Consider the following 14,332-nt stretch of genomic DNA (forward strand, 5'->3'; position numbering starts at 1 on the left):
GAAAAGTATTCAAACCGAAATTACCCTCAGATAAATATTACCATTCTCTTCTACGTCCCCACACCTTTTTGAAACTAGTAATATGACCCAGCATTGCAAAAGCCAGTTTATTGTTAAGTTACAAATTCAGAAAATTGCAAGACACAAAAACAAAAGTGCACACAAAACAGGAGCTGAAGATAGGGATTGTACCTTCGTCATCAAAATGTAAAGTTTACAGGAACTAAGTGGGAAATATTCTAAGTGGTTTATTGGGGGCTTTATTTAGTATATGTGTAACGGTGTTTCTGGCCCGGCCTGACCCACCCAATCTCACATTGGCCCCTGTGGTCTAACCGGACCCCATTACAGTGTGAATATGCCTGACGGGGAACCTGCTGGCTACAGGACTCCTGAGTCTCCCGCATGATGGTGTGTGGGGAGAACCCGTCTAGACAGGCAGCTGAGGTAGTGTGTTGAGTCTCACCTAGTTCCAGTGCAGCGCCTCCACCTCAACAGGGCCCCTGCGTCCGCATGGGGATGATCCTATTGAGGAACTCCTCCGTGGTGCTCCTTTCTGTACACTCATTCCACAGATGTACACGAGAGGATTTCTGAATGAACACATCTTTATTGAATGATGTGGGCTAGCTGCCCCTCGCAGTTGAGACTTAGCCTCTCATGATTCTCCTCGCTGCTTCCCTTCAAAGGTGATTCTTTCCTTTAATAGGGATTCCCTATCCCCGCAGGGATCACTATCCTGTGCCAGGTCCCTGGACACAGTCTCCTCTGGAGTTACCGCAACTCTTCCTCTCAGCAGAACTCAGGTCTCATACCAAGACTCTCCAGCAACTCCTGCTGGGCTTGAACTAGAACTAAGAACTATACAGCAACTGTACTCGCCTTGAACTCTGACAGAACTAACTCTTTGACACAGTGCTGTGCCTTATGTAACTTCTGAGGCTGACATCACTAACCATGGAGTCAGAGCATGTGACCAGTCCCATCCATACACAGGGCACCCCACCAGGGTGTGAGGGAAAACCTCCATGATTACTGCTGGCATGCCCACACTTACCAGGCCTTGCTGCCAGCAGGAGAGATGACTGTAGGCATTTTACATGACCGCTACATTCTCCCCCTGGTGAATCCCATCGTCCTCGCTGGGACCTAAATTTGTACACCTTCTTCCAGGAAGCACTGTAACATAGGACATAATTATGTTAACATTCACATACAAATTTTCAGAATACCATAACAATGACTACAGTACATTCCGCCAAGCCCGCCCCGACCAGCAGCCACGAACCCGCGTAATGTGTTAGTACCCCCTAAAAATAGTGATCTGGGTCAGGTTTTCTCACCTCCCTGTTACCCATATCCAGGACCGTGACATAGTAATGCCGAGGCGATCCTCTCTCTGGCCTATAGGTCACCCTATGTTTGTGGACATTTCTCCCTATGCTCCATACTCGCATCAGGGTGTCTATCCTTTCCTCCGCCTTCTTACCTACAATGGCGCTCCCCCTATTGACTAAGTACAACTCTATAGTCTCTTGGAGCCACCTTTCCCTATTGTCCTCAATTTCATCCATCAGGGGCTCCGGAACATAGGGATACTCCAACCCGTGGGATTTTTTATACCGGACTATTATAGCCCTCTCCGCCCTACTGACCCTGGTCAGATCAGCATTACCTGCCCTCCCAGGTAACACCCATGATAGGGGCTCATCAGGATCGACTGGATCTGACAGTGTGTCGGGACCCATGGGCGCTATGTCTCTACGCTCCAGCTGGAACCACCTCTTCTGTAATTCCCTGTCCCTCTGCTCGGGTGTGAACTCTCCCTCTTTCCACCAGAAATCTACCACGTCCTCCCGCCGGATGAGGAACCGAGTACGGTCCATCCACGCAGAGTACCCTTCAAATAGCGGGGCCCACCACCGGGTCTCCTTAAATGGGTTAGGCCCTGGTTCCCTGTCGTCGTCAAATGAAAATACCCCTGACGACCTCGTGGATCGCGATGGGAACCACCTCGAGGACCCCGGAGCCTTTACTGCCGGTTGGGGTGCTGTATCTGCCACCCTCAATTCTCCCCCTCCACGTGAATCGCCCTCCGTAGCGCCACTGCGCTGCCTTTCCCCAGTCCGTCTTCCCTCTCCCCCTGGTGAATTGTCCACGTACTCCAGGCTAGGCGGTGAACCCGGTGACCGTGTGATGGGGGTAGGGGTATTAACTATGGCGGGGGTTTGGGCATAGGGGCACGGAACGGGACCCCACGGGGTTACGACCCGCTCCTGGCTGTCCGTAGACAGGTCCAAGGATGATGTCTCACCCTCCTCAGTCCTGAGATCGTCTCTCCAATTTCTGGGCCTTGTAAGTGATCGGGGACCTTCCCCCGATCGCCGAAGCGTCGCTGCTTTTTCTTCATGGGTTCCGCCGTCGCCACCGGAAGTGAAGTCCTCCCCGGAACCGGAAGCGTCGCCATCTTGCGTGGGACCCCCATGCGGGATCTCTTCCTCTATGACGACATCCGGTTGCTCCGCCGTCGTTGCCGGAAGTGATGCCGTCCCTCCACGTGCGCTTTGGGCCTGGCGCGGCCCTTCCAGCGCTTCGCCGTCTGTTGTGACCAGGTAAGAGATAGGGCTTTTTGGCTTACCCGTCCGCAGGGGTGTAGGCGTCTCTCTCCCATCTCCGCCAGGTCCTGGGATGGCGGGACTCCGTCGGTCGGGTCGCCGATCTGCGGGGGACGTCCTGCCACTCACCCCACGGGGTGTCGTTCTCCCGGTCTGCCGTTTCAGCTCCGTTTTTACTACCGCCAGCTCACGGAGGTCCTCATCTGAGTAATCCCCTCGCCCGGACTTAGGGGTCTCCGAGCGGGGTGACAGTCTCTTTTCCCCGAACGCGGGGGTTGGTTCAGCCGCCTCAATCGCCAGTGACCCAGCCGACTTGACCGACTCCAGTCCCTTGTTTCCGGGACTCGCGCGGTTGCTCCATAGCGCGCCCGGAGACTCGGCGGAGCGCCTTGTCACGTCCACCGGGGAGTCAGCAGGCTGTATAGGAATGAATGTGGGCATAGGCCACAGGTACAAAGTCCCGCAATGAGGGCAACGTGCCGCTGTATTGACCGTGCCTCCGGGCAGCCCGCATTGTAGGCAGAGCCCGACCACCGTCTCGGTGCCAGCCACCCGTACCACCAGTAGCCCGCCGGGTACTGAGTAGGGCTGGGTGGAGACCATCGTGCCCACAGTGGAGGAGCAGGCCATTCTTTGTACAGGAGCCACTTCCTGTACAGGTCTCTCCTTCTCAGTGGTTCCTCGCAACTGACTGATGGAAGTTGCTGGATCAGCCACTCCCTGCTTCGGCTCCTCCCTTCTCTGACAGAGCTGAAACCCGCCCCCAGGGGTTGCAATAATGGGCGGGTCCAACAGGGGAATATCATGCCCCTTAATTAAGGCCGCACCTCTCTCAGTCCTGGTGGGCGCGGTTAGCGTTTTCGCGCCAGTCTCCTCAGAGCTGAGGTCCTTTCCCGCGGCTAGCTCCCGCCTTTTTCTTGCAGCCGCTTTTTGTGCAAGATATCCCTCTTTCTTGCACTTGCCTTCCGCGGCCGGAACTACTTTCTGTAGTGGCGCCGTCTGGATATCAGTCCCTGGGCCCAGTGGGTGCATTCCCACAGGCCATAGTTGAAAGTCACTCCCCCTGGTAGAAATCAGGGGAGGGTCCCATAGACTAAGCGGTTGACTCAGCACAGGGGCTGAGTTAGTCACTGTCCATCCCGGCGCAGCCATAGCTTTCGCGCCATGCCCCCCTTCAGGGCGGGGCTCTGCTGTTCGCGCCATTCCCGGCCAGCTCTTTGCAATTCCTGCATCAGCCATTTTTTCTGCGACTGGCCCATGCGGTTTCCCTAGCAAGCGGGAACCGCCATTTTGATTGACTTTTACGCCCAAAAAGTCCATTTGTTTGCTCTCCTCGCGGGGTTCTCCCCCGATTATTACAATTTCCTCACACTCTTCAAGGGTGGCCCCTCGCTGTCCCAGACAGGATAAAAACGGGGCAGCCACGGCCTTCGCTCCGCTCCAGAGCAGATTGGTCAATGATAACTCGGCGACAGTCTGCTCTTCAGTGGGTTGCACGCCACGGGTGCCCTCCCCACCAGCCTCTGGTCGCCATTTTATGTTCTCCGCACCACGCGGATCCTCCATCTTCTCGTAGCAGTTGTCGTACATGGGGCTCCGCTCTGCGGGGCAGCCTCCACATCAGTACAATAAAGATGTTCAGATGCACCACCACATGTGTACCCGAACTAGGCTTGACTCAATGTGCACTACCTCAGTCTAGGCTCACTCTCTCAGTGTCTGCTGTGACTCCTTCCTCCCAGTCTGTGCTCCCTACGGTGAGTGTCTGGAATGGGCTAGGTACTCTGGCTTCTGCCATGCAGTACTTGGGGCGTCTACCTGTCTTGGTCAGCCTAGCGCAGACCCTCTCCAGGACTCCTGACCAAGTTAACAGGCTATCCCTTCTGGCATCCTACCAACTAGCACTGCCTCAAGGTGACTCGGTCAGCTATAGCCCGGCTCCAGACCCCTCACTCCTTTCAGGCCCCTAGGTTGTCCCTGCGAACTGACAATATCCCGTCAGCCCCCTGACCACCCCTAGGTCCGTCCCTACGCAGCACAAAGTGGCAGCAGACTCTATCCCTGTTTCCCAGTGTGCCTAGCTAGAGCCTGTCCTGTTGACAGATCTGATCTCAGCAGCTCGCCTCCAAATGTAACGGTGTTTCTGGCCCGGCCTGACCCACCCAATCTCACATTGGCCCCTGTGGTCTAACCGGACCCCATTACAGTGTGAATATGCCTGACGGTGCACCTGCTGGCTACAGGACTCCTGAGTCTCCCGCATGATGGTGTGTGGGGAGAACCCGTCTAGACAGGCAGCTGAGGTAGTGTGTTGAGTCTCACCTAGTTCCAGTGCAGCGCCTCCACCTCAACAGGGCCCCTGCGTCCGCATGGGGATGATCCTATTGAGGAACTCCTCCGTGGTGCTCCTTTCTGTACACTCATTCCACAGATGTACACGAGAGGATTTCTGAATGAACACATCTTTATTGAATGATGTGGGCTAGCTGCCCCTCGCAGTTGAGACTTAGCCTCTCATGATTCTCCTCGCTGCTTCCCTTCAAAGGTGATTCTTTCCTTTAATAGGGATTCCCTATCCCCGCAGGGATCACTATCCTGTGCCAGGTCCCTGGACACAGTCTCCTCTGGAGTTACCGCAACTCTTCCTCTCAGCAGAACTCCGGTCTCATACCAAGACTCTCCAGCAACTCCTGCTGGGCTTGAACTAGAACTAAGAACTATACAGCAACTGTACTCGCCTTGAACTCTGACAGAACTAACTCTTTGACACAGTGCTGTGCCTTATGTAACTTCTGAGGCTGACACACCTCTGACATCACTAACCATGGAGTCAGAGCATGTGACCAGTCCCATCCATACACAGGGCACCCCACCAGGGTGTGAGGGAAAACCTCCATGATTACTGCTGGCATGCCCACACTTACCAGGCCTTGCTGCCAGCAGGAGAGATGACTGTAGGCATTTTACATGACCGCTACATATGTAACCAGGTAAATCTGACGATTGACCCACCAGGCGCTCAGAAATAAGGCAATGCTGCACAGTGATGTAACTGGAACTTAGGCTATGGTAGACCCCAAGCATAGAGACAATAAATTGTGTAAACAATCTTTTCCAGAAACAGGCTCCCTAAGAGCACCATGTAGTTGGGATAAAAAGATTTACTTATCTGATTCAGGGGTACTGGTTCGATGCCCGTAATGTCCTCCTGTGATGTAGCTTCTCCTGTAGATGGACCTTTTTCTGGAGCTGTGTGGATATGGGGGTATAGCATAACCCCCCCACTTCCTAGCTTCACAATGAATCGATGGCCTCTTCACCGCCAACCCTGCATCCGCTGTCGCGGTGGGCGGTCACCTGACCGGCGGCCCTTGAGAGATATCCGGGTCCTGGTCGCAGGAGAGAGAGATGCGCAGCTCGGCGTGCAGGCGGTAGAAAGCAGCAGTAAGCAAATCCTCCCGAGGGGGGTGAAGACGTCGCACAGCCGCAATAATGGAGAAGGCTGATGGGTGACTCAAAAAATAGCTTTATTCACACATAATGTGCAAGCGGATCCTCTTGACGCGTTTCAGCCCGTGGGGCCTTTGTCAAAAGAGTGATCCGCTTGTGTTAAAACCATCTACTTATAGGGTGTTACCAAATTGCTACACCTGTTCCCATTTCCCAATACAATCGAGTAACAGGTGTCCATTAGCACACTCCCCATGTCATAGACGTTACATAAAACATAGTGATATACAAAAATCATCATAATAACCTGAGCAGCATTACTTCTGCCATAAATCCTCATATTATAACTAAATATGAAAGGCAATGTCTAAGTGTTCAGGTTATATTAAAAACATATATGTATGCACAATTCTTGTCTGGATCAAGCAATGAGTTAATAAACATATTGCAATAATGTTATGATATACCCATGAGCATTTTTATGGCAGAAGTAATGCTGCTCAGGTTATTATGATGATTTTTGTATATCACTATGTTTTATGTAACGTCTATGACATGGGGAGTGTGCTAATGGACACCTGTTACTCGATTGTATTGGGAAATGGGAACAGGTGTAGCAATTTGGTAACACCCTATAAGTTGATGGTTTTAACACAAGCGGATCACTCTTTTGACAAAGGCTCCACGGGCTGAAACGCGTCAAGAGGATCCGCTTGCACATTATGTGTGAATAAAGCTATTTTTTGAGTCACCCATCAGCCTTCTCCATTATTGCGGCTGTGCGACGTCTTCACCCCCCTCGGGAGGATTTGCTTACGGCTTTATTTAGTAGTTCTAATCGTATTCATTTGTATTTACCCAGAGACGTATTTATTTATTTTTCACTTTGCACAATAACTGCAACATTACTACATTCTCCAACTACGCATTGCAACTCTTTGCACATCTTGCACAATATAATATTCTAAATGTTTGTTTCCCTAACTGTACTCTACCTCAAGTAATTGTCATTTTTTCCATGTTTTTTTTTTTAAATGTAAAGGCAGATGAACACACAACAACAAACGTAAATGAACTGACAAAAGTCTCAACGTCGAGTTGGGATCCATGTAACGGGGATTTCGATCTTGACAATAAGGATACGCAGCGTTTTCTCCACAGCATGGAGTTGCAATTAAATCGCGTGGATTACCTGCAGGTACAGTGCTAACTAATCCTTGTTATCCTGTTGTCAAGGAGTAGTGTAAAAAAAGGAGTCAGCATTTCTCCTTCTAGTAACCTTTAGAATTAAAATGGTTTTAATCTGTACCAGCCCATCAAACTGCATAAGACAAGGATTAACTCTTTCACTTCAAATACTTTATTTTTTCCTTCTTCCTCCCTCTTGTTTTCTTTTACCATCTCGATCTGCCTGTTGCATGCCTTTAATTTTTTTTTGCTCCTTCTCATCCTCCTGTCCCAGTTGCTCTTTTTGTCTTTCTACTCAATATTTCCGAGTAGAAGATACTGCTGTATAATTTTTTTTTGTAATATGCAAACATATTTGCCACATTTTTTATGTGGTATATATAGTAAAGACACTTGAATGCAAAATAACATACATACAAAATACTGTACATTGTTCTGTTCATATGCGGTGGAAAGGTGGGTTGGGTCTGTGTATAATGGAGTTAGCATTGTGAAGTGGAAGCATGAAAATGGGACGGCACAATAATCTTTCAGTTCCCTATGGTTTTTTCCCTGAATAAACCTTTTTTTCAGCATATTGTTAATTTGGTACAATGGCAGGGAAGGATCAGCTACAAAATATAGATCTCATCTGTTAAAGGATTGATAAAATAACATATTCTGCATTATTTTTGCTTCGCAATCGCTGCTTTTCTTAGCATCTGTTATTAAATCGTTCATTCAGATTCGAGTTGCATTCAGCTCGTTGATGGTTAACAGGCCTAATCTATGTATAATTAATATTATTTACATTCGGTTCAGAAATATAACCACAACACCAGATCCTATTTCAGAAAGATTAATGCTCCATATGGGTAAGGAGTAGAGGTAAGCTTTGCATAACCTTGATTCCGCACCCTAATGTATATTTCAGGTAGGAGTCACGTCTCAGAAAACAATGAGATTGCTCCCTACATCAGGACGGCGAGCCACGCAGAAGGTATTGGATACATCTGTTTTTGCTGTCAATTTTTTCTTCATCATTTTGCGTTTCTACAGTTTGGGTCTAGTCCAGCTCAAAATAACACTGTTTAACATCAAAAGTCAACAGTGTTAAAATCTTGAATGTCTTTTTGTGCATCTAGTGAAATTGTTTCATATGTTAACATATGTTCCATATGCTCATCGTGCCTGAGTATTCCTCCCTGCAGTAAGTCCAGGTGAGGGTGGCATATTATTTTTTTATGTCTCTCTGGCAGGCGACGAGGTACTAAACATAGGTTTATACAGGCCGAGTGAATACCAGTTCCAAAGTTTTTACAAACGACAATAATATTTGTTTCCCAGGTTCAAAATAAGCTAATAGTTGGATATCCTATTCCAAAGACCGATCCATTAACCGAGGAATACTTCATACTTGCTCTTCATGGGTTGCTAGTTTCTCTAGCAGGGGCTTAATATGTGCAAATGGATTACTTTAGTGACATGAATTGCAAGTGGAAAGATGCCATGAATAAATATATTTTTGATGTTATAGATTATAAGAATTGTCTCAAAATCTGGCCTTCTGATATTAATTTTGCAGCATGCTAAATATAATTGATAAGTGTTGATTACACTTAGAAATATATTTTCCAGTACATCTTTACATTACTTTTCTTCATTCCGTTGATTACACTCACAAATATATTTTTCCGTACATATGTACATTACATAGTCTCTTGAAGGTGCTGGGACAGTTTGAGTGAATGACCATAGAATTCAGACATGTACATACTGTAGAAGTTTCTGGAAAAAAAAAACTATAAATCCTATAACATCCTTATATTACAATTTTTATACTTGGTGTGTGTGTGTGTGGCAAGTGGCTTTCTTCAAATACGTAAGGACAGTAATCTGATAAAGACGTCATTTTTTATTTCTCCCAAGGTGGTTGTCGGGGATCAAGATGGGGTTGTTACATGCTTTGGTATCAAGAAAGGTGAAGCCATGGTAAGTTTTAACAAGACTTAAACACAAAACTAAAAAAATAGTGATCTGTGTCGACATTTTCTAGTAAGTTTTGCATCCCATACCTTATATAAAACAGCAGTTTAATTATTTTGTTGTACAAAATTTAAACCAGGATGTCCTCTGGAGCGAAATCATTTTATTTTTAGCTTTGGTCACAACCAGCTTCCTGAGATACCTTTCTGTTTGCCAATGTTTTTGCTTCCATTTGGGAAATCAAAATGGATCCCAAATGAGTCTTGATCCCACTGGCCGCACAGGAAGAATAACGGCAACTGAAAAGGTAAATATCTCAGGGAGTCCCTTGAGCTACAAAAATTGTGGTTCGGTACCGGAGGACCCCCTGGTTCAAATTCTGTCAATAAAAACAATTTTGAAAATGGTGGCCGGAATACTTAAATAAACGTATTCTTTTTAGGCAAAACGTATTGGCAAATTCTATTAACGTTTCATTGATCATTCGCTTTTGTTACTAGCAGCCTTAGTGGAGATATTTTACTATTATAAAATGATAAAATGCTGTGCATTTAGAGTTCAGTATATGAAAGAAAAGCTACAATACCATTTTCATATATTGAGTTTGTTTGTGAAGTGTGCACCCTTGATTTTGATTTTTATATCATTGTGAAGTTCTACACTTGTTCCAGTTTTTTAATTTGTTGGCGCATTTAGAGTTGCCAGGTTTTACTGAAGCCCCCAGATCAGTCACAGGTTCATTGCAGTTTCAGCTCAGGGAACTACGTTATGTGCAGCTGGTTCGGCGGCACCAGGGTCCACCACCTTTAGGGGCCCGTCATCCGCACGCCAGAACATCGTACCAGCACTTATTTTAGTAGCCAGAACAGCGTTCCAGCATTTCAAAAGCCCCCTCACCTCTGCACACCCCCTCCCCCGGGCCCTATCTGTGGTGTGGGGCCTTGATGGACGGTGTTAGCAGAGACCCCGCCTAGGTGGGCCTAACAGGTGTGCCTAACATGGAAAATAAGCCCCACCGGAAGTCGGCCCTAACTTCTGCAATCACCTCCTTGGTGAGCTCCCTCCATTAACGCACCACCGGTGGCTAGTGCCGCCACTGCTAATCCCTCCATCTGTTTTCACCAAAAATCTGAAAGTGAAGTGTTTACTCTTCCTTCTTACCCCCCTCCTCCCTCTTTGTAGTTGCTTTCTGTAGAAAGCTTTAATTTTGATTCAAATGTGAACGGATGTATTTGCAGAAATTAAAATAACTGACAGGCTACAGTATCATTGCAATTAAAAAATGTAGAGGTTTAAACACTTTTGCTGCCAGGCACAGTAGTTGTGATACTTTGGCCAGAATTATATTCATTATTGGAGACCTTTCTGTCAGGAAAGGGGTTATTGAAACGTATCACAAACAGGACAGACTATAACTAACAAGCAATACAGTGTATGGCTACACACAAACTACAGTATCTAAACCTTCTTGTACTTGGATAATAGGTGCCAAACAAAATAGTTTTAAGCCAAGTACATGAATAAGGCATCTAGGATTGTGTGACGATAGCTGGCAATTTGTAGAGATAAGAGAGAGAATAAGAGAGAAAATGAGAGAATGAATTGTGTAGAGATACAGGAGTGGCAGGAATTGTGTAGAAATACTACTTTTGAATATGCTGTTCTAAAGCACCCAGATGCTGAAAGTTTAGGGTACTCTACCTTAACCATTGGAAAATAGCAAAGAAATATAAAATAAACTTCACATACATAATCTTATACTATATTAGTGAAAGCACTGTATGTTTGCCTGCCTGGATGTCCGGTGTCCCTAGCGGCAATCTCATTGGTCCCTTGGGCCGCCCGCCCCCGCACACCTCTCATTGGCCTCACACACTCACACCATCCCCTTGGCCCGCCCCTGAGGCGGAGTGACGGGCCAAAGGTCCACAAAAAAAAAACACACACACACACACACACACACATTCCCACCCCCCCAAGCTCTCACACACCTCACCCCCCCCCAAGCTTACCCCCCCCCAAGCTCACACACCCCCCCCAAGCTCACACCCCCCCCCCCAAGCTCACACCCCGGCGCCGCTACAGTCAGCGGGGGAGCCGAGCGAGCGCCCGGGACACACGCGGGGGAGCGGCCACAACACGCTGCCTCCCGCCTCACATCCACGTGGGAGCGGCCGGATGGGTGAGGCAGCATACCCACGGGCCTCGCCGCACGCTCCTCGGCACCGGCTCACCTCTCCCACCCCCCTCACAGCAAAGACCAGCCTACCCGGCGCCGCCTGCAACGCTCCTCGGCACCGCCGCCTCACCTCGAGCCGGAGGGCAGCGGGGGGGCTCCCGCCCTGCAGGAGGCCTCACCTCGAGCGGGGGGGCTCCCGCCCTGCAGGAGGCCTCACCTCGAGCCGGAGGGCAGCGGGGGGGCTCCCGCCCTGCAGGAGGCTTCACCTCGAGCCGGTGGGCAGCGGGGGGGCTCCCGCCCTGCAGGAGGCCTCACCTCGAGCCGGAGGGCAGTGGGGGGGCTCCCGCCCTGCCGGGGGGGCTCCCGCCCTGCAGGAGGCCTCACCTCGAGGAACATGCTGCCGACTGCAAGGTAAGCAGCTCTCCCCCCACCCCCCCCCATTCCTTCATTGCCAGCCTCAACCCTCCATACACACACACACACTATATATATATATATATATATATATATATATATATATATATACATACACATACACATACACAGAGACACACACACACAGAGACCACACACACACACACATGTAGGCGCACACACACACATGTAGGCACACACACACACACACACACACACATGTAGGCACACACACACGTCCACAGACACACACATGTAGACACACACACACATGTAGACAGACACACACACACGTAGACAGACACACACGCACGCACACACACACACACACACACACACCTATACAGACACACGTATACACACACACACGTATACACACAGGCACACGTAGACACACAGACACACGTAGACACAAAGAAACACATAGACACACAGACACACGTAGACACACAGACACACCTATACACACAGACACACACCTATACACACACACACACACACACCTATACACACACACACACACCTATACACACAGACACACACGTATACACACAGACACACACGTATACACACAGACACACACGTATACACACAGACACACACGTTTACACACACACACACGTACACACACGTATACACACACACACACACACACACACACGTAGACACACACACACGTACAAACACACACGTACAAACACACACGTAGACACACGTGTACACACACACACGTAGACACACACACAGACGTAGACACACACACACACGTATACGCACACACACGTAGACACACACACACACGTAGACACACATACACACGTATACGCACACACACGTATACACACACACACGTAGACACACACGTAGACACACACACACGTATACACACGCACGTAGACACACACACATGTACACGTAGACACACACACACATGTACACGTAGACACGTACACACACACACATGTACACGTATACTCACACACATGTACACGTACACTCACACATGGAGACATACACACACACATGGAGACATACACACACGCACATGTACACACACACACACGTACACACACACACACATGTATACATACACATAATGTATACACACACACATGTATACACACACATGTATACACACACATGTATACACACACACACACACACACACACATACACACGTGTATACACACACAAACATGTATACACACAAATGTACACACACACATGTATACACACACACACACATACTATGTATACACACAAACATGTATACACACGTGTATACACACGTGTATACACATGTGTATATACACATGTGTATACACACACATGGAGACATACACACACGCACATGTACACATACTGTATACACACACACATGTATACACACACACACACACACGTGTATACACACACATGTATACACACACGTATACACACACACAAACATGTATACACACACACAAACATGTATACACACACACAAATGTATACACACACAAATGTACACACACACAAATGTACACACACACACATGTACACACACACACACACACACATACTATGTATACACACAAACATGTATAGACACACACAAACATGTATACACACATGTGTATACACATGTGTATACACACATGTGTATACACACACGTACACATGTATACACACACACACAATATATACATACACACAATGTCTACACACACATGTGTATACACGTCTATACACACATGTGTATACACACACATGTGTATACACACACGTATACACACACGTATACACACACACACGTACACACACACACGTACACATGTATACACACACACACACATACAATGTATACACACAAACATGTATACACACACACAAACATGTATACACACACACGTGTATACACACACACGTGTGTATACACACACACGTATACACACACTATCCCCAGCAAAACCACATCAGCACACCGCTATCCCATGCCCCCCCAGCACACTGGCATTCTCGGCTCCCCGCCATTCCCAGCCCCCATCAACACCATCAGCACCCACACATCGGCACCTTTGCACCTCCCCCATCGGCACACCCACATCCGCACCCCCACATCCGCACCCCCACATCAGCACCAAACCCTCCAAAATCAGCACACCGATACAATCACCATCAGTACAGCCACAGCAGCACTACCACCGCACATGGGCCGCGTTGACCACTCCTCACCCAAATGCCACACCCACACCACAAACATCCCGGGCAACGCCGGGGCTCTCAGCTAGTATTAAATATATTTCAGGTGGTTGAATATGGAGAATGCAGCATGCTGCACTATTTTAGTGAATATTTTTGCCGTGTGAGCAGTTTTGTAGAAATGGCATTTAAAAATAATAATAATAATAATGGATTTTGCAGAGCAAAATTGTGTGGAAAGGAACTTGTATACACAGATACTTAACTTTTGTGCAATTGAAATATAAAAATAAAAACGAGATGTTTAAGATGTAATGTTGTAACAAAGCGTTTGTTCCCT

General features: G+C 48.0%; 1 protein-coding gene across 1 annotated transcript in view; it reads left to right on the top strand.

Moving 5' to 3' along the window:
* The window catches only part of BBS7 (Bardet-Biedl syndrome 7), a 52,762-nt gene that overhangs the window by 14,709 nt on the left and 23,721 nt on the right, over positions 1-14,332 (top strand). Inside the window, exons 2-4 of the mRNA XM_075616033.1 lie at positions 7,108-7,263; positions 8,167-8,232; positions 9,162-9,224. Of these exons, the coding sequence (XP_075472148.1) occupies positions 7,228-7,263; positions 8,167-8,232; positions 9,162-9,224 (165 nt within the window). The 5' untranslated portion in view covers positions 7,108-7,227. The remainder of the gene's footprint in view (positions 1-7,107; positions 7,264-8,166; positions 8,233-9,161; positions 9,225-14,332) is intronic.

Source organism: Ascaphus truei, chromosome 1 (assembly GCF_040206685.1).
Source record: "Ascaphus truei isolate aAscTru1 chromosome 1, aAscTru1.hap1, whole genome shotgun sequence".
NCBI classification, from domain to species: Eukaryota; Metazoa; Chordata; class Amphibia; order Anura; family Ascaphidae; genus Ascaphus; species Ascaphus truei.